This window comes from Formica exsecta, unplaced genomic scaffold, assembly GCF_003651465.1.
Source record: "Formica exsecta isolate Colony F162 unplaced genomic scaffold, ASM365146v1 scaffold333, whole genome shotgun sequence".
Classification (NCBI taxonomy): Eukaryota; Metazoa; Arthropoda; class Insecta; order Hymenoptera; family Formicidae; genus Formica; species Formica exsecta.
Window position 1 is genome coordinate 733,434 of NW_021850582.1, and position 20,325 is coordinate 753,758.

General features: G+C 35.7%; 4 protein-coding genes across 9 annotated transcripts in view; 3 read left to right on the top strand and 1 right to left on the bottom strand.

The window, feature by feature from the left end:
• The first annotated feature begins 105 nt into the window (after window positions 1-105).
• Window positions 106-3,499, top strand: LOC115238382 (serine/arginine-rich splicing factor 7-like). 2 transcript variants are annotated; one of them, XM_029812146.1, is made up of 4 exons: window positions 106-340; window positions 593-972; window positions 1,634-3,137; window positions 3,208-3,499. In XM_029812146.1, the coding sequence occupies exons 1-3, from the start codon at window positions 332-334 to the stop codon at window positions 1,644-1,646; spliced, it is 402 nt and encodes a 133-aa protein (XP_029668006.1). In that variant the 5' UTR covers window positions 106-331; the 3' UTR covers window positions 1,647-3,137; window positions 3,208-3,499. The 2 variants fall into 2 exon arrangements, with proteins under 2 accessions (XP_029668006.1, XP_029668005.1); XM_029812145.1 differs by having other exon boundaries at window positions 115-340; window positions 2,914-3,137.
• A 616-nt stretch (window positions 3,500-4,115) lies between these two features.
• On the top strand, window positions 4,116-11,537 carry LOC115238378 (ankyrin-3-like). Its single transcript, XM_029812136.1, has 3 exons — window positions 4,116-5,577; window positions 6,035-6,375; window positions 6,542-11,537. Exons 1-3 carry the CDS (start codon window positions 4,706-4,708, stop codon window positions 7,102-7,104), a joined length of 1,776 nt encoding a protein of 591 aa, XP_029667996.1. The 5' UTR covers window positions 4,116-4,705; the 3' UTR covers window positions 7,105-11,537.
• Window positions 11,535-15,021, bottom strand: LOC115238379 (fibroblast growth factor receptor substrate 3-like). 3 transcript variants are annotated; one of them, XM_029812140.1, is made up of 5 exons: window positions 14,833-15,021; window positions 14,262-14,560; window positions 13,841-14,211; window positions 13,031-13,764; window positions 11,535-12,151 (listed from the first exon to the last, which is right to left on the bottom strand). In XM_029812140.1, the coding sequence occupies exons 2-5, from the start codon at window positions 14,547-14,549 to the stop codon at window positions 12,045-12,047; spliced, it is 1,500 nt and encodes a 499-aa protein (XP_029668000.1). In that variant the 5' UTR covers window positions 14,550-14,560; window positions 14,833-15,021; the 3' UTR covers window positions 11,535-12,044. The 3 variants fall into 3 exon arrangements, with proteins under 3 accessions (XP_029668000.1, XP_029667997.1, XP_029667998.1); XM_029812137.1 differs by having other exon boundaries at window positions 14,787-14,947; XM_029812138.1 differs by having other exon boundaries at window positions 11,535-12,620; window positions 13,022-13,764; window positions 14,787-14,947.
• Window positions 15,022-17,280: 2,259 nt separating this feature from the next.
• LOC115238380 (synaptotagmin 1) overlaps window positions 17,281-20,325 on the top strand; it is a 13,150-nt gene continuing 10,105 nt past the window's right edge. Inside the window, exon 1 of one of the 3 annotated variants that reach the window (XM_029812143.1) lies at window positions 17,281-17,709. The gene's annotated coding sequence lies outside the window, so the exon portion shown is untranslated. The remainder of the gene's footprint in view (window positions 17,710-20,325) is intronic. The other 2 variants (XM_029812142.1, XM_029812141.1) reach the window with 2 other exon arrangements.

Sequence of the window (20,325 nt, forward strand, 5' to 3'; positions counted from 1 at the left end):
AAAAAAAAAAAAGATCACTATACATGATATCAAAACCAAGTCCTTTTCTGTGATTGGTCCGACAAATTGAAGATCACGTAGCGAAATATCGCTTGGTATTGGTGGACATCATCGTAAATATCGTATGGTGAAAACGCTATTGAAAAATTGGTTCTATGAAAAGCGGTTTCTTTAATCAATTCGTAATTTGTTTCTCGAATCGATATGGTGTACATGAGAAGTGAGAAGCCATCGCGCTAATCACGGAACGATCACATATTTTCCAAAAAATACAGTATAGTTTCTGCTCCATAGTTCTTTATATTTACGAATAATCTACGAAGCGAGCAAAATGAGCAAGGTATACAAATACAAATGAATTATGTTGTCGACAGCTTAATGTTTTAAATTAACGAAACGTTATTGCTTTATTTACAAACGATTGACTTATCTATATATATTTAAATATTTTCTTATCTTAAAAAAAATTTAATACGAAATATATTTACACACAAGTTCCTCTTTCCTCCTTTTATGCTTTTATCCATCTTATTTATTAGTATTTTGCTTTTAACTGTATTTGTTTTAATCTTACACATATGTGTGTATCTAGATGTCACGTTATCCCTCCGATGGCAAAGTCTATGTGGGAGATTTGGGAAGTAGCGCTAGTAAGCAAGAATTGGAGGATGCATTTTCCTATTATGGATCTTTACAAAATGTCTGGGTTGCCAGAAATCCTCCTGGATTTGCCTTTGTCGAATTTGAGGATCCTAGAGACGCAGAGGATGCAGTGAGAGGACTGGACGGTCGTACTTTATGCGGAAGACGCGTTCGTGTAGAATTGTCGAACGGAAAGAAATTGAGAGATAGAGGCTCCTTCAGGAGAGGCAGTGGAAGACCCTTTCATCCGGAAGATAAATGTTATGAATGTGGTGAAAGGGGCCACTACGCTAGAGATTGTCATCGTCACAGGATTTCTCGTAGAAGAAGGTAAGTTTTCTAAAAATTTTTTATTAAATAGAGTTAATAATTATTTCTTATTCATAATTTCTATATATAAAAACAGTTTTTAAACCTTGTATATATTAAATTTATATATATCATGTTTAAAAGATTGTATATTGAATTGTTTATATTTTGTACATAAGTTTTTGCCTTTGTACACGCACTATGAGGACTTAACTTGTTGGATGAAAAAGGATCATAGAATAATTACAGAAAGATATACATTTATATCTTGCTATATGAGCCAAAGTACAGGTTCAAACTTACAATTGCTTCAAAGATATTATTTTATGTAAATCATTAATCGTATTTAGATTAAGTATTTAAAATATGTATTTTATTAATTATTTGACATTTAATAATTAGGAGAAGCATAAAAGCACTGCTATATTTAATATATCTCCAATAAGGTGGTCTATATTGTTACACATAAGACATATTTGATCAAATGACTGTCAAAGTATCGCATTTATTGTGTAAATGTTGCATTATAGTTGTACAAAAAGATTGCGTAGGTTGTCTTATTTGTTCAATAGCGATTATAAGTCATTCAGATGATCAATGATTAAGAGAAAAAAAATTATTCCTACAAACATAAAAAAACTGTTTGTAAGGCGGCAAACATAATACTACCCATTATTTATAGGAGTTGCGGCTGAACATGCGGCACACGCATGAGAAATGTGTGTTGCCGCCCGACATTGTCGCGCGAGATTCGCCTTGGGTTCACATGTTCGTGACACACACATCGCGCGTCGTAGTTACAGCGTAGAGCACCCCACCTACTTTGGGTTTCCCTCTGCACATCTCTGCGAGCGAGAAAGCGCGGCAAAATCATGGGGGCCGGACACGTGTGGCGGCTACTAGTTCTGCGCACTACTACGATACCGATCCGGTGACCACTGACCATCACTGATCTAGATCGAGAGTTTACGCACGTCGACGTTCTTCGTTCAGCTATCTGTGATTTCTGCCTAGTCGTCGTTGTCGTCGTCGTCATCATTGATCATCATCGTCGTCGTCGTCGTCATCATTGTCATCATCATCGTCGTCATCGTCGTTGTCATCGTCGTCGTCCTCGTAATGATACCTAATGACCGCTGAGAGACAAACTTTCAGTGTTTCCATCTCTAGCCACTCTTCATCTCCGTTCATCTCCGAACCTCTCGTGATTTCATCTGCATAAAAGCGCTTGTCCGCTCTCCTTTCCCGGCATAGCCATCGCAATCTACGATTATCTGCTATAAGTACAGCCCGGGGAACAGGATGGTACATAAGTAGAACCAGTCAAGTATATATTCTACACATGGATTAATGTATACAGTGATGCAGAGTGAAGTTTTAAAGCGCGTAATGAAGAAATCTGTGTTACATTATTATGGATAAGCTTGCACGATTAAAATTAGTTGCATACATTTATGGAAATGGTTGGGCAGAGAGTTATTCAACAAAGATTGAGCAGAAATTTCGTCGATATATTTTAAAGACTAGATCCTGATAAGTAAAACTGACAGTTTTTATATATTAGAGCTCGGATAATTTTACTATTTGTTATATATACACTAATGTGTATCTTTATTTAAAAAAAAAAACTTGTGTGATATCGAGATATTTCAATATTTATAAGAATATTTTTTAGACTTTTATATATATATGTAGATGCATGTATGTGTGTATATACATATTAAAGGTTTAACAGGAACAGAGAGAGATTTTACCATGTTGGCGAAATCGGAATGCGCGCAATTAATAGTTTTGGAGATAGTACATGCTATATAAAAGTCTAATCTCGAGTTCTAAAGACAGTAGTAAAATTACCATATTTTATGTTTCATGCTAGTGTTTTGTAATAGTAGGATAGGCAAAGATATACGCGCACATTGGTCATTTTACTCAAACATTTATTCATCGTGGCTTTTACTTTAGGTGTTCCCGCTCGCGATCAAGATCACGATCGCGCTCGCACTCACGTTCCCGCTCGAGATCCCGTAGTAATCGTTCGCGCTCGCGTTCATCACGGCGCAGCCGATCCCGGAGCAAGAGTGCCAGTGCCAGAGATAAATATCGTAACAAGAAACGCAAGTCTGTTTCCAAAGATCGAACCAAGTCAAAATCTCGATCGGGCTCTAGGTCGCGAAGCAGGTAAACGAGTGAGTATCACAAATATCGTTTGTTATCGTTAAATCGAATGATAATATATTGTGAGTATTTTTGTTTTAGTGGAGATATGATTTAAAATCGACGCGCTTTCGACGGACTCTCCCTTTGATTTAATTGGAAAGCTGCGATATATATTTCTTTAATTTATATCACACACACATTTAGCGCATACAGAAGTTACCTGTTTTCGGAATATGGATATATAAATGACTGAAAGATTATTTTGTACACAAGAAAGAAGGCACATATTACTATATTGTTCCTACTGCGGTTTTCTTCGCTCTGTGTTCATCGCTCGTTTTTAAGTTTCTTGTAAACCAGTGTTCAATAAAGGGGTAACTTTTCAGACATGCACGCGCTTATACATTGAATACTTTGCCTATACATTCAATTAACATCTCGCCGAAATCCCAAGTTTCCACACTACACAAGTACATGTATAGTTTAAGCTCCTCCTTTTTCTACCCCCTGGGTTCGCATGTACATCTGTGTGTTTGATCGCGATCACGACTCGGCATCGCCGAGAGTTTTCTTCTCTCTTGAAATTTTTTTGCGTCATCATTACTCGACAGAAGGCAGAGCGAGTTAATAGGCGTAGCATCAACGGCTACGATCTAATTTGCGAGCGCATCATGTCGCGCTTCGAAGAGTTGCATTAACGAATAACCGGTAAAAAAGATTAAATATAGTTTCATTTTTTTATTTATAGAAATATGCTATTTTTACTACTTCTATATTTCTAGGTTTGTATTGTCAAATTTCGTTGCCATATAAAGTGTGTACTAAATATTATTTAAAATTGTAATGAAAAAGAAGAGAATGTATGCGCAAAATATATATATCAAATTGAATATTTTATCAAGTAAGCACTTTTAGCGTAATTTTGATAATTATTCTTACTTAATATAAATTATTACTTAATAATAATAATTATTATAACAATAAGAATGTAATTGAAAATTTGATTTTATTAACATTGTTTTCAGCTTTAGGAAAAATGCAATTCAATCATTTTATACAACCACAGAAATATGAATATGAATCGGCGATACGACATTCACCAGCGTGGTCGGCCTAAATTCCAATGGTTCGGCACCTATGGCTTTGCCAGAGGAGGATTAAAAAGCCGGTGAAGTGGGGCAAGCAACGAATGAAGGCGAAACGCGCTACACTGAACGCGAAACACTGAATGTAGTGCGGAGAGGAAGCAAAGAGAGTTAGAAGAAGAAGAGAAGGAGGAGGAAAAAGAAGGGATGAAGTCGGTGCAAGCATCGATGGAGCTATGGAGCCTCTCGTTCTTTAGCGAGGCGTTAGTAAAGCGCCGGTAACGTTTGCTTCGGCTCTGTTCAATCAGTCTGTTTTGTTCATCTCGTTGCGTTTCTTTTATAATACACGGGATTTTACTGTACGACGAACGCGCGCTATATCGCGTAGCGTAGTTTAACTTTGATCTGCGAAAGCGAAGTGTTTCACAGGCTAATTACGTCCACTCGCTGTATCGTCCCGCATCGAGCCAATTGCACGAGCGCGAATAATCGAGATCAATTAAGCGCACGCGATGACTTCCGCGTATGAGGCGACGACGGAACGCGGACAGCAGAAGACGATGACTCTGCGCGACTCCGCGAAAGCTCACTTCGACGGTCGAGAGCTAGACAACCCGGACAATTTTGTCGTTGATATGGAGGAGACCTCATCGTCACGACGAGCCAGTCTCACAACAGGTAATTCCTCTTTCGAGGAATTCGCAGTGAAAGTTAGTGTTTTGCCCGATGAATCATTTCAAGATGATTTGAGCGCGCTCGACGAAGATGCACGAAGGATGACGGAAAATGCGTGCAAGAAAGAGGGTAAAAATGAAAAAAGTATTGATACTTCGCGAATGAATAAAGCCAGGAACGAATTGATCTTCAAAGATAATGAGGAACATGAGGAGGAGAATTCGGTTTTGAATTTATCAGCGAATAATAGCACCGCGACGGAAAACGCATCCACGTGTCATGCGAAAGAGGACGGACAGAACGACGAAGTCGAGAACCAAGAGAAATTCAAGGATCAGAAACAAAGAAATCGGAGCATGCTGGAGATTGGAGTACAAGAACGACATATGACATACGACAGCAATGCTTGTATCGGAGATAAGTCCCGAGATTTTACGGCGGGAGATATACGAGCTTGTTACGAGAAAGTGGCGGAACTTCGTCTGGACACGAAGGCCGAGATGCAGGATGAGAGGACTGAAAGGGAGATTATTATCGGTCGCCAGGACAGCGATTCGTTCTACGATGCCGTGCGATCGGGAGACGTTAAGCGCGTCTCAGCGTTGATCGCCAGCGGCTGCGTGCAAAACCTGGATGAACCGGATTGGAACGTGTCAGGTGATCCACCCCTATTGATGGCGGCAACGAATCATTGTTTGCCTGTGCTCAGGTAGATTTTTCAATCTTGTTTTCGAAAAAGAATTTAGCTGGTTATCGCCGCCTTTACGATCGACTCGTTTAAGATAACGTTGTATTACTTTACGTAATTATCTCATTCCCAAAGTTTGCACCAATTTAAAGACTCTATGAGTCATTCACGAGTCATCGCGTAGCATTCTTCTCTCATATCCAAAAGTCCATTCATTATAAATTCATAAATTAATCTAAATATCACTATTATTTAAATTCAAAATTAATCTAATTATTATATTATTATACTATTTTATTTTTGCGCATTTCGTAATTTATTGCAATGTATTAGATGTAATTATATTTTATTATTATTTTTTTACGTGCTATTATACACTACTAAAATGTTTTACTACATTAATTAATAGTAGTAAGAATAAAATATGCGCGATTAATGGTATAATATTATATCTTTTTTATTGTCGTATATATTACAGAATGCTGTTGACGAACGGATGCGATCCAGCTGTGCGTTCGCCGCGTGGTGAAACGGCACTTCATAGAGTGATCCTGAACGGCGGGCCGGGCAATGTGTTGAAATTCGTGGAGGATCTCTTGAGGCATGGCTGTCCGCCAGGCGTCAAAGAGGCCGGCGGTGGGTCGACAGCGTTGCACATGCTCTCCCGTCAGCTGGCACACGCACCGCTGAAGTCCCACCATCACGATTTCGACGCCGCCTTGAAGACATTGGAATTGCTGGCAAAAGCTGGACCCATCAACGCCAAGGATCACCAAGGCCGAAGCGTCCTGCATATCTTAGCATCTTCGACCGTCTTCGGTATGATTAAGATAATATATTAGCATTTATATAAAATTTATTTGTCGCTTAGGTGCGCATCCTTCGAATCGCGTTTTCGTCGATAACTTAATAAACGTATTTTTATTCTTTGCGTATTTTTTCTACGTAATTTGAAAGATTTTTAATGACGCACGATTATGCGCAGATAACAATTGCAAGACCGACATCGAGTCGGTGATCGGAACACTCCTGACCGCCGGGGCGGACACCGCGTTGAAGAATGATCGCGGCGAGACGGCGTTGCACGAGAGTCTGGAGTGCGGCACGTTGAACACGGCGACGTTGTTGATGCCGCGCACGCCGACGGACATTGTATCGCGATATGGTGAAACCCCGCTGCATATAGCTGCGCGAAAGAACCACATCGACGTGGTGATGTGGCTGCTGGAGCACGGTGAAGATCCCGGGACGCAAGACGCCGGCGGTAACACGCCGTTGCATCTCGCATCGGCGAGGGGATTTCATCAGACGGTGTCGCTGTTAGTCACCTCGCCCTTGGCTCAATTGGAGAGGGTCAACGTCGACGGTCTGACGGCGCTGCAGATTGCCGCCGAGAGCGGATTTGTCAACGCCGTTAAGGTGTTGCTCAAGGCCGGCGCCGATCCCAGTCAAACCATGCGCTATTGCGCGACGATCCTGCGCCGTCATCCCGACATCTCAGTTCTTATAGACTATGAATTGACCAGACGTCGACAGCTTGCCGCTTGATCGCGCGCCGCCACCTTATGATTCTCACCTCTGCTGGTATTCAGTAATTGCTTCAAATTACTAAATAGAGATTACTATGTATAAAATTGTAATTGTCACACACTTGTTATTGCTCAATATTGCGATACGTATCGCGGATTTGAAATTATACGTGCAATCGTAAGCATAATATAAAATCCCGTTGCCATATAAATTCCAGTTGTGGATTAAAGTGCAACTTAATTTTGAAAAGACTGCGACACGAGAGAGATTTACTATTTAAAATATATAAAACATCGGAATATTATGTGCACAGATATATATTTTCATATCGTTGTTGTCATCTTAATTTCGAGACATCATATTATTATTACATTTAACATTTCAATTACGTTTACTTGTTGTCACTGTCGAATTATTTGAAGAGGGATTAATAAAATGACATAGTTTTTTTTATAACATTAGTGTATATTTTATAAATCCATACAATCTGTAAAATAAAGCGCGGAAATGAATAAATCGGGAGCATGTCTATATATACAGCTATATAAGTGTAAACAGATTTTATATAAACCATTTTCCTCAAAGTATCACATGATGTCTGGAAGGCTGTGTTAGAGTTATAACATAAATATTATATAATAATCTCTCTCTCGTACACAATGTACATATAATGTATAATTTACTATACTTTGCTACATTAAAACGTCAAGAAGACACTGTATAAAAATAAATACGTCTTCCCTCTATTTCATACAGGCTTTTTCCTATTACATGCACATAGGATAGAATAGAAACGAATTTACAAATCCTTTTTCGACGCACATCTATTACAAAATATATTTTACAGCTGACATTTTAATTTACGTACATTTTGCACTGTCGATCTTAGATCTTCTTGTGTATTGCACAAAAAAGAAGAAAAAGTTCATGAAAACAATATTTGCCAATCGATCGTATAAAATATTATATTAATTCGCGAAATATATATATATACATATTTAACAAATCAATATTAAAAACATATTTCAATAAATGCATTCGTTACGAATGTGTGCATTTTAAAGAAAATCGGAAAATGTGTGCTAGCATACGTAATACTGTCGCACGACGAATTCTGAGACACGTTGCCAACTTTTCGTGGCTGCTACTGATAAAAAGCTCTTTCTAATGATATCATTACATGTAATTATGGTACGCGCATTTAGTGTAGCATAAACAATTCATACATCTATACACACACAAACACACATTCTTCGATAAAAATTCAATTCGATGTATTTGTCTATAATACAGCTGTTATATTGCATATTCACGATTGACACTATCATTGTTATCGGCTATGTCTATTTTGAGAACCTTCGCATGTAGCACAAGAAAGCATATATATATATATATATAAAGGCTTTCTTGTGCTATATGCGAGTGTTTTTAAAATATATATATAAACAAACCTGAAGAAACATATATATAAACAAGTCTGAATATATATGTTACAGCTTCAAACTTTGAACATCATTATAAAAGAGATTTATGCTTTTTTTTGGCACATTCTACTTGTATATTTACATAACAATCCACAACGGGATTGTATTTACATAACAATCCCATAAAAATGCTCAACACGCACGTTTATCTTTTCGATAACACTTTCTTTCATTTTACAGCAGTTTTTTAAATTATAGTTCTTAAATTTTCAAAAATCTTTAACTTTATTAAGTCACCAATTATAATGCATAATAATAATCTGGTACAAGAAAAACGTATGAATTGCGTTATCAAAACTCATGTATGGCTCCACAAATATGGCTCTAAGAATATTATTGTAACAATAGAGCTCGATTACATATTCTATGTCATCTAAGATATCTTAAACCATACATTCTTAAAGACAGATTCTTTGGATAAATAATTGTACATTTTTTTAATGTAAATGTACACATCTCTCTCTCTATGATATTTTAATGTATTTGAGCACTGATGATAATTTTGTTAGAATTATAGGCCATGCTAAAAATGTTGCGGTATACATTTATAAAAACTAAAATACATGAATTAATGCATATTTAATAATTTAGAAAAAGAATATTTTTTTTACAGCTGAGGCCTTTGTATTAGGTTTGTTGTGTTTGTAATACACTACATAGAGAACAAAAATCTTATCTATGCCAAGCACATTGCACAATGTTACTTATCATATGTTTCCTATATTAACATTAATTGTTCTAACTTTCTCTTCAATGTGCACGCATATATTATACAAATTATATTACATATAATTTTCTGGCGACACTACACTACAATATTTGTTAGAGATGAGCATTATCTATACGGGTATTTCATCATGCAATATTTAAATATTTCATTTGTATATTCTAAAAATTAGTTAGAATCCGAAAATATCTCCTAATGAAGATGTCGTCGTCACAATATTTTCGAAATTACAAAAATATTGATAAAAATTAGGATATCTGTCAAATTTGAAATTTTGTAATCTTAATATTTTGCCCATCTTTGATATTTATTATAAACTGATTTTATATAGGCCTGAATTCTTTTTGCTCTCTACTAAAATGGAGACTTTCATGTAATAATATATTTAATATATATATTACTTTGATACACATGTATATCCAACAGAAATTTTTTATATCCTCTATCAACGATATTTTTAAAATGTCTCTATAGAAGGCCAATTTATTTATTTTCTGTATAAAATTATTGAACATTAAAGCCAGAGAGATCTCATATTAACTTATTCACTACCAATTTTTAATCGATTTATAAATTTATGTAGAACCTGCAAAAAATTTTATTTATCGCGGAAAATCATAAAACAGATCGTTCAACATTATTGCTCAAAACCGCTCGTTTATTCTTCGTTGCATTAAAAAATATTTGAAATTGTACATTAATGAAAGATGTACTTTTTCTACAGTTGTTTTTAAAGTATTCTTTTTCTGAATTTATTAATCTTCCTCTTTACGTATCATTTAATTCAGTTTTTTATCAATTAATTTAGTTAAAAGTATTCATTCGTATTTTTTGAAAGTATTCGCGGCATTGAAAAATGTTAATTATACATACACGCACGCACACACATAAATAATATTAATGCAATAGAAAATAAATCAGATATCCAGGATAATGTTACCATATTTTTCAAAATTATGCATTGTGAATATTATCACATTTAATTATTTGATATATATTGGTTTTTTTATATCAATCAATTATTTTTTAAACGATAAACTGCGAAAGTACTACATTTTGTTTGTTAAGTATTTATATATGGCAGTGAATACGTTAATATTATCAAACAATGCGTATTTTTCAAGTTTTTATTTTTACATGTGATATCATTGTCTTTGATCCAAGAGTTCGGAAATGTACTGATTCTGTTCTACAATTATTAAGAGAATCTTATTAATAAATATCTAAAAAAATTGTGTTTTTTTCGATATCATTATCATTTATGTCTTTTCTCTGCGACATAGGCATTTTTTAATAATTTTTTGATAAATTATAATAAAATAAATAACGGGAAACTTTGTATAATAAAAGAATATTAAATTTAAATGCATAACAAATTGTATCATAATAAAGAGAACAAATATTGAAGACACTGATTTTAAATGTCGAGTGTAAAGAGACGAACGCAAATTAAATAAATCCCAGGAGAAATAATCTACATATGATTGCACGCATGGCGATCAATAAACGGGAAAATCCGTAGCCGAATGGATCATATATATATATCACGATAAATAAAAGTAGAAGAATCCTACCCATAATGCGAGAGAGAATATACATAATAAATTAGTTATTCTTTTCCATATAAATAGAGAATAGCAAAAAGAAAATAGGCACATATCTATATATTTGCATAAAATTAATTATATATGCATCTACGTAAAATTTGACATTATTCCTTTTTCGATTATTTCAGGATTTTGTTGCTCTTACGGCAAACAATTTTTTATTGTCGCTGACTTAAAGAAATTCTTTTACATAAAAAGATATATGCGATATAGGGGCAATCTAACGCAACACATTTTAAAAGAAATAAATAGGAATAATATCCCATTTAATAAAATGTTTTTTCGTAAAATAAAATTTGTTATTTCTATAATTTAATTCAATCGACACGATTGAATTATCGGAAATAGTGGTTCACAGACTAAATTTTTTCTAACGAGAGAGAGAGAGAGAGAGAGAGAGAGAGAGAGAGAGAGAGAAAGAGAGAACTGGAATGCAATTTATTTATTTAAAAAAATAAAAGTCTATGTTTTTTGCAATTATTTCTACGTATCTTTTAACACACGCGATTGTATTTCTATGTGTGCGTGTGTGTGTCAAAAAATATTTTATGACTGATAAACAGACTTATACTTGATTCGATTATATCTGTTTCCTATACATACATTTTTGGTTTAACATAAAACATGTAAATAATGTATTTGGTTTAAATTTCACTTTTAATAATAAACTGTAAATATAATAGATAACAATATACATATCTATAAAAAAATTAATGATTATTATATCCATAAAAGATGTATGCTTATTTACATCTTGGATGTGTATTGCAGCGTTTTATTACAGCAGATTAAGAGTTTTATCGGAAGAAAAAGTTGGTAAATCAACTTGAATCATTAATATCTTAGTGGATAAATAATGCTAAATACATCGCGTATATAAATTTTTACTATAAATGAAAATATATATAATCTTTGGAACATAATAAATTCTTGCATCAACTACGCGTTATTTTTAATATCATTAATTGTTTGCATCACAAATATATCAAACTTAAATAAATATGACACTCGCAATTTTATTTTAAGTGATTACTTTGTTATAGAAATATTCATATTATAAATTTACACTTTTTTGTTATTAGTTATCTTCGCGATGGATACAATAACTAATTAATGACAGCAATCACTTAAAATTAACCATTATATTATGATTCCCGTTATCTCAGTGAAATTCATATATATTTTCTTTACGTATATTTTCATACCACATTGTGTCTCCATTACGATCATTTGAGCCATATTAATCTCTACAATATTTACAGAAAAAGATTAGGGCACTTTAGCTTCCAATTCCTCCAACATTAGTTTGTAAAATACTAAATGTAAAAAATTTGTGTGTGAAGTACTAAAAACTTATCTATATGTGTCATATATATATAAAAACATTTTTTCTCTATGCTGCCTTAGTCCAACTTGGAAAAAAGACTTATTATTTATGAATACTGTTGCTCTGATAAAATGCACTGAAAATTTGTATACAAATTCATACGCTAGAAATATATCTTGTGGTATATCAACTATACTGTATGTAGCCTCCAATATGCTAAGAAATGTCAAAAGTTTAAAGCGTAACGAGTTCATTAAATGAGTAATTAAAATGAGTTTAATGACTTTCAGAAGCTTATAGTGAAACTAAATCGATCTTTTCCAATTTCTCTTTTTTTCAGAACAGCGAGGAACACGATACACTGTCTCATTATAAGAAATATAAAATATGTACTAAATGTAAAAAATTTGTGTGTGAAGTACTAAAAACTTATCTATATGTGTCATATATATAAAAACATTTTTTCTCTATGCTGTCTTAGTCCAACTTGGAAAAAAGACTTATTATTTATGAATACTGTTGCTCTGATAAAATGCACTGAAAATTTGTATACAAATTCATACGCTAGAAATATATCTTGTGGTATATCAACTATACTGTATGTAGCCTCCAATATGCTAAGAAATGTCGAAAGTTTAAAGCGTAACGAGTTCATTAAATGAGTAATTAAAATGAGTTTAATGACTTTCAGAAGCTTATAGTGAAACTAAATCGATCTTTTCCAATTTCTCTTTTTTTCAGAACAGCGAGGAACACGATACACTGTCTCATTATAAGAAATATAAAATATGTCACTCACTTATTGACGAATTGTGCTTGCACGCAGTCGTCACCAGGTCGTCTATTGTGGAATTGTGACGAGTCTTCCTCGAGCCTTCGTTATCGTGATTGGGATTGACGGAGTGCGAGAGAGCAACCGTTTTTTCGAAGTCTATTGTGACATAGCCTATCTGCGGCTTGTTTGGAGATTCGGGAGGAGATGGCGGCGAATTCGCGTTGTTATCGGACGTACCAGGTGAATCTCTCGTATCCAAATCCAAGACCGCATAATTCATTTCCCTAATCGGACATTCCGTTGGCGTGGAGGGGGCTAAGGGCGATTTTTCGTTTATCGAGGTGCCGGAGAATCTCTTCTTTAAAATTTGGATCTCGCTTGCCTCCAAATTGTAGTAACAATGCTTGGAGATTTCCTCGACATCCGGTTGCAAGACGGGTAATGGAGGCGGTCGTGCCCTGATAGCAATCTTTTCTATGTGATCTTGTCCGGGACTTACGTTTATATATGCGTGTTGAGATCCGCTTAGGTTATTCTCTTCCTTGAATTGATACGTTTCGGAAGTACTGTGCGTCGGTGAGATACGACTGCAGATGGTTTCGCTGCAGATGTCTATATTCATTTGAGGCGCTTTAATCGATAACGGCGATGCTGGGTCACAGTTGGTAATTTCTGCACTAGGCTGAACAGATATCAATTCTGTTTCTGCGAGTCCATTTTTAAATATCACATTCTCAACAGCAGTAATCTGTGGTGATCTATGACAATAAGAATAAAATGTTAGTATTACATTAGATATTGTGTCTTATTCAATCGATTTAATTAATGCACTACCTTTGTACTGCTCTTCCAAGGTTCTTGTTATTGTTGTGTTCTGTAAGGCCAGATGACAAGACTTCTTCATTGACGTAAGAGGACGGATGAGGCTGAGAAATCGGTGGCGGAGGCGGCAGCATAGGAGGTGGCGAGGGTGATCCCATGGTCCCCTGGGGTGATATAGGACCACTGCTGCTTCCGACACTGCTTAATCTTCCGATACCGTTTTGTTGACTATGATTAATTCTAGAATCCATGCAACTGTTACTTCTATTAGATGGTATTGGATCTAAGTAATTAGGCTCTACTGCCACTCTTGGTACTGCTGGAGTAGGATGCGATGCAATTGAAAGGTCTCTCGACAGCGCGTCATCCCCATTTTTGGATACCTATTAATAAATAAATAAAAAATATATTTTAAGCTTATGTTCACACAAACCTGAATTTTCGTTTGTACAAGATTAAACAAATCTCTCGCCTTCCTACACTTGAAGGCATATATGCCTTCACCTGTAGGACAACGTCTACCAGATTCAAAACTAAAGAGTTCCGAATCATACCCATAGCGCCGTAAACAGCGCAGTGGCCATATAGTCGGCTGCTTGCTATCCTGGTGGAATATTATGTCTATCTCAGTGATCTCCAAACGTCCACGAGCAATGGGTTTACTCTGGTCATTAACGTTTGTCACTTGAAAAACGTTCGTCCTACTATTGATGCAACCCATCCTTCGTTTATCTAAACAAAAAGAACACAATAATCTGTAAAATTTATACAGATTCGTTAATGTTACGCATCGCGGGAAGCATCGGCATAACAAAACGAATAGGAAAAATAAAATACAAAGGTCTCCGATCCTTATTTATCTCGCATATTCTCTCATTACAATGATTCAGAGCTATATTACCAAGAAATAAAAGAAAAACAAAATCAGACATGTGGAGTAATAAAATACAATTCTCGCCTCGTGTGTCATCGATGCGCGCGCGATCAGTCAGACATATACACACCAAATGCGACATAGCCAAAACGAAACGATAGAAGATCCGTCTTCCGACGAGTGCGTAATCGCCGACCGCGTATATCCGCACGTCAGCGCGGCTATGCCATTTCACCATAGTATCGAGGGCGGCTCGAGAGATCAATGTACAAAATGTATGACGAGATTAACGACGAGGACTGCGTCAAATTCGTCATCGTTCCAGGCGACCAAGTGTGTATATAGGTAGGCACGTTTCAATTACAAATTACACAAATATTTGATAAGCTTGGAGAGGGGACGGAGATGTGGGAGGGGAAAGACGACCGCTTGGGGCGCTTTGGCGCTTGCGGCGAGATGACACCCCAGAATTATCGCGACACGCCATCGTCCGCAAGTTCGAGACACTTTGCGCGAGCTCTCGAGATTATATACCGACAGTTTGAATATAATCGATAACGCAGTTTCTCTCTGTTTTACCCAGGAATCTAGGACCGTTATACCCGCGTTGTTGCGATCTTTTTCATCATGGCGACTGGCGGGAGATCACGGATTTGAGGAGCAGGTATGTAATATCGTATTTTATATAATATATAAGGCAACATAGGTTGTATATAGTTTGTACAAGCTATAATTTTTGATTACTTGATGATTGTGTATTAATACATACGAATATCTTTAAATTATATGTGTATCTAGCGTGAAAAACAAGATGTTTCACCTGGAATTTCCCGCGCCCTTTTTATTCACTTATCGTCTAAAAGTCTAAAATGCAATAAATCATATTTAGAGAGTATTGTGTCGATCAGAATATTAATTACAATTTCTCCATGAATGAATGTCGATGGATTAATTAATAAGTGAAACTAATAATTCCAATTAACGGAATATCTGCCGCGTCAGCGATATAAGATTGAAAAAGTTGATATTTTGTGTCATATATGTTTCTCGCGATGACTTTGCGTCATGTATTGCGATCAGATCTCTGTATATAAACAGATAACGTACAAATGCAAGTTATACTCATTTTAGCTCGTTACTATTTCAGACAAAAGGATTTACATAGACGTTACGAAGCTTTATATAGCAGCCTTTTCTACTCGGCTACGTGAAAGGGAGGGAGAGAGAGAGAGAGAGAAAGTGGAATAAAATTACGGATCGATTTCCTTCCAATCGCAATGTTTCATCTCTCGAAAAGAATCGTCACCCATTCGCATGTGAGTTCTAGATTATATTAGCCTGTGGTCGATATATCGCCATTAAAATCGCTATTTCGAGATTCGATACAATGTACAATGTATTATTAACATTAAAATGGCATTCGGATACGAATCGCCGCGCACGGCCTATAAGTAAGTAAGAATTGTCAACTTTTATTGTTCAATATAATAGAGAATAACAGAGATATTCGGATACTCAAGTTTCCTTTTGATGAAAATTAAAAGAGCCATTTTGTTAATTATTTATTATATTTCATGGATAAAAATCGAGAAACTTTGTGTAGTATCGCCAACAATATTGCAAATTACACTTATTATAGCTATTTCGTTGGACTACATCTGTGTGTATAATTATTTTTGAAATTTCTTATTTATATCTTTTCTCGGAAAATTATTCTTTATTATTATTTTTGATACAATATTCATCGAAAGATTTCATTTTTAACTCAAGAATACAACTTGATGTACCGTAAATATCGAAAGTTCTCTATCGCAATAAATAGATTCGGGAATGTGTCAAGTTAGGGTGCGTTTCTTGCAAGTTTTATACACAGAAAACTATACTTCTTTCTGTTTTACACAACACACACACACACATACAAGTAATATTTCTTTCTCGATATACCCTCTGTTGAGAAAAGACCGGTTCCTAATATAATCAAAAATGCTGTTTTTTCGCTTATACAACTTTATTTATTAAAGATGAGAGAGCTTCTTTACATATTCTCGGATTCAAAATAAATATTAAAATAGGTGTATTCGAATATCTTTTATAATTACGGATACATGTCGAATTTCTAAAGAGGATTAAATGTTATAATTGCGTCAGGAATCTTGCGTAAGAGCGTCAAACGCGTTTAAATGAAAGACGTCTACTGGGGGAAAGAGAGATCTCTTAATTATTAATTTCATTATAATTAACTGTGTGTGTGTGTGTGTGTGTGTGTGTGTTCGTGCGAATTGTTCTTCAAACACTTTTTGCTCTTTTACGCTTTTTACCGTTAAGCTGAAGAGAAACTAATGAACCGCTAATTAAAGTTGGTAGATTGTGACGTCACCGATAAGCATCATCGTCATTACCGGAAAACGGCGAGAATTTTTCGAAAAGGAAGGATACCACTTTACATATCGAACGTCCGCGCGCACCGATGACGTCGATCGGCGCTCGTTCCTCGGCGTCGTCGTCGTCGGAGCCAGAAGTGGACGGACTGCGGGGACGGGGGTGATAAAACGACGCAGAACGTCGGCTCCAAACGGCGCGTCGAGACGCCGCCGCCGGAAAACGTAACGTGTTTTATCGATTTACGTCGGGCGGCCATGTTCGCGCGTTCACCACCACTAGTCAGGCGCACTCGGCACGTCGTCGTCGCCGTCCTCGTCGTCGTCGTCGACGAGTGATCGTCGTGGCAGGATAGATTTTCATCCCCTTTAATCGTTCACCGCCATCGTCGCGGACGACGTAGCGTGCGATGCATCTGTAAAACATTGAGAGAGTGATCAAATCTGTCCCGTACATTTTTTTCGCCTCTGTTGTTCGAGCTTTCGAACGCGAGAAATCCGTCAAGTAGTTATAGCCGAGTCGAGGCCGCCGTCGAGTAACGCCCAGGAGTGGAAATAGCTCGAAGAAAGAAGAGAGATAGAGAGAGAAAGAGGGTGCATATAGAACCCATTGAAACAGCTTCCGTATCGTGAGTACCATTCTAAACGAATCAAAGCCCGTCCATTTCTCCAGTTCACCAGTCCGCGACGAATATAAAATTAGCAATCGATCACCCTCCGCGAAGATACAATCGAAAACGCACCCTTGCCGATCGCCTCGGTTGACGGAAGTGCGTATAAAGTCTTTAATTATTACAATTACATATTGCTTTTTCGGCAAGATCTATGCCGAGGGTAGTGACACAAATTTCGAAAAGTAAACTGTACAGGAGGGTAAACATTTCAGCGATATAATCGTTTCCTTACGGAAATAGTCTACTAGACAATTTCCTTCTGTTCTCGTCGTCTTTTCAGATTCTGGCTTTTTTTGTTAACTGCGCATTGCGTGTATTTTTCATACGCAATCTTTTTCTTTTCGGCTCGAAAATATCAAAGAAAATCGGGGGTGGTTTGAACAAATTATAGCAATCAATGAAACTGTTTAAAGCTCTCTCAGAGTCAGAAGGGAGAAAAATGATAAGAATATAAGACTCGTCACGAATATAATTATAGATAGATAGATAGATAGAAGATAAGATAGAAGAATCTATTTGTTGATTCTCGGACGTTTCTTGACGGATTTAATTATTATTGATATTTGTAATAATAGCGCGCACACGATAATTCGCAGGTGATTAGAAAGGATAGAAAAATCTGATTTGTTGTTAACAAAAAATAGAATTAACATATTTTTGCTAACATAACTTTTAACTAACATAATTTTCATAGCGGCACAAATTCAAATTATAAAGACTTGTAAAATTCCACCAATGTACAAGTAGAAGAGTATCGCGTTTGAAAAAATTGTGAATTTTAATCTGAATTTATATTTTTTAGTATATTTTATAATATATATCTCCTTTAAATTTGTATAAAAAATATTATTCCGTAAAATATATAATAAAACCCTGTTTTTTCGCGGGATACAAAATAAAAAATGTGAAATTTTTTGATTCGCAATTTTCTCCACAATATTCACGACATGTTAAGCATTGTCGTCAAATCGCAATTTTTTCAAGTACGAGATTTTCCAATCTTCGAAAACACAGAGTGCCGGTAAATTTCGGCAAAGATACTGTACTCATTAACAGACCCGCGCTAATTGCTACGATAGCCAAAAAAATTGGGCTACTGTTCCGACAGGCTAATTAGCGGTTTTTAAATATCGGTATGTATTAGTGCTGTGCGTGTCATAGTATTCGCGTACATACATATACGTTATGTTTGGCGGAAGATCTTTTCTCCCCTCTCCGCAAACAACATTTTTGCTCATGCTACAGCAGTCATGGGACGATGTTCATTCATGAAAAGGGCGTTGGATACTCTAAGAACGATCGTGCTGTAGCCGTCCTTGAGAAGGATGTAGGCCAGTCGATAGTCGAATGACCGTTATCTTTTAAAGAGGGAAGATACCATTGACATCTGATTTTCTTATATTTCGATAGTTTTATATTTTAAATATTTCAACATTCCTAAGATAATTATTGACAAAATTAGCTGCAGAAATTTTTCGAAATCGTTATTTTAACATTACTTTAAACGTAAAAAAATACTTTTGTATCTAACTTCTTACAACTCGCGCGCATATTGTACGTTGTATGAGTTGCGTGAGTATTCTTAATCACATTTGTATATCTGTGGGAAAACATTTGAGTCGAGAGAGATCTGCGTACTTAAGTAAATTTCTGTCATACACTCAAATGTTATTTTTGTTGGGACTTTGTTCTATTGACATTCCTCATCATATGACCGCGTTAAATGCATCCGCACACTCGTAATTGTTTGCGAAATTACACGGCACTGTTGTAATAAATTGCAACGTGCATTTTTCCAACGGTTTAAGTGCCTGTCAGGTTCGTGTGACAGATGTCCCAACTACGTGACTATTATGTCAGTAGCTAACGGAAAATTTTTGTCGAGATGTCCACGCGCGAAGACGAGAAGAGAAAGTGACTTCCGTGTACCATCGTGTAAAAGGATTGCTATCAAATGGATTCCGGTTATTTCGAGAAAATGATGCACACGTGGCATAAAAGAAAATAATACAAATTTCAAGCTTATCACGTTATATACATATATATAAAAAAATTTACATTGTCAACAAATGCAAATAAAAATTATTATATATTTGTATTAAAGATTTATGGAATAATATAATGTAATTCTTTCTTACNNNATATATGATACGATTTTGTATATTATATTAGTTTTTAGTAAGTTATCTTGTCGGAATAACCGGATTGATTTTATTAAGAACGCGAGGGGGTTGCAGACGATATCAGTCGATCTACTTATCAGTAGCAAGTTGTATTGATTTGCCCTTTAAATGTTCGCTCATTTACGCACACGCGCGCATCTATGGGGCTGTTTAGACATCCGTTTCCGACAAGCCAATTAACGCATAGCAAGGCTCGTTCGCCTAATCATAAGAACTTAGGATAAGCACTTTTACCACGTCTGATGATAGGTTGAATACAGTTTATAAATGGTACCGAACTGTAGAGGGTCTTCGATTATTTTGATCAAAGGGCAGGTTTCGTCGGTGCCATTCAAGCTTTTGCAAAAAAATCTCTGTGTTAAAAAAAATGTATATATATATATATATA

Excerpts from the sequence above, each read along its gene's own strand:
- LOC115238379 (XM_029812137.1), bottom strand. The coding sequence starts at position 14,940 with ATGGTGAAATGGCATAGCCGCGCTGACGTGCGGATATACGCGGTCGGC. Across the intron at positions 14,561-14,786 it reads GCGCATCGATGACACACGAG|ATAAACGAAGGATGGGTTGC; the intron begins GCGAGAATTGTA and ends CTTTTTGTTTAG. Across the intron at positions 12,152-13,030 it reads CAAGCACAATTCGTCAATAA|AGATTAATATGGCTCAAATG; the intron begins GTGAGTGACATA and ends TAAATATTGTAG.
- LOC115238378 (XM_029812136.1), top strand. The coding sequence starts at position 4,706 with ATGACTTCCGCGTATGAGGCGACGACGGAACGCGGACAGCAGAAGACG. Across the intron at positions 5,578-6,034 it reads CATTGTTTGCCTGTGCTCAG|AATGCTGTTGACGAACGGAT; the intron begins GTAGATTTTTCA and ends TATATATTACAG. Across the intron at positions 6,376-6,541 it reads AGCATCTTCGACCGTCTTCG|ATAACAATTGCAAGACCGAC; the intron begins GTATGATTAAGA and ends GATTATGCGCAG.
- LOC115238382 (XM_029812145.1), top strand. Across the intron at positions 973-2,913 it reads AGGATTTCTCGTAGAAGAAG|GTGTTCCCGCTCGCGATCAA; the intron begins GTAAGTTTTCTA and ends CTTTTACTTTAG.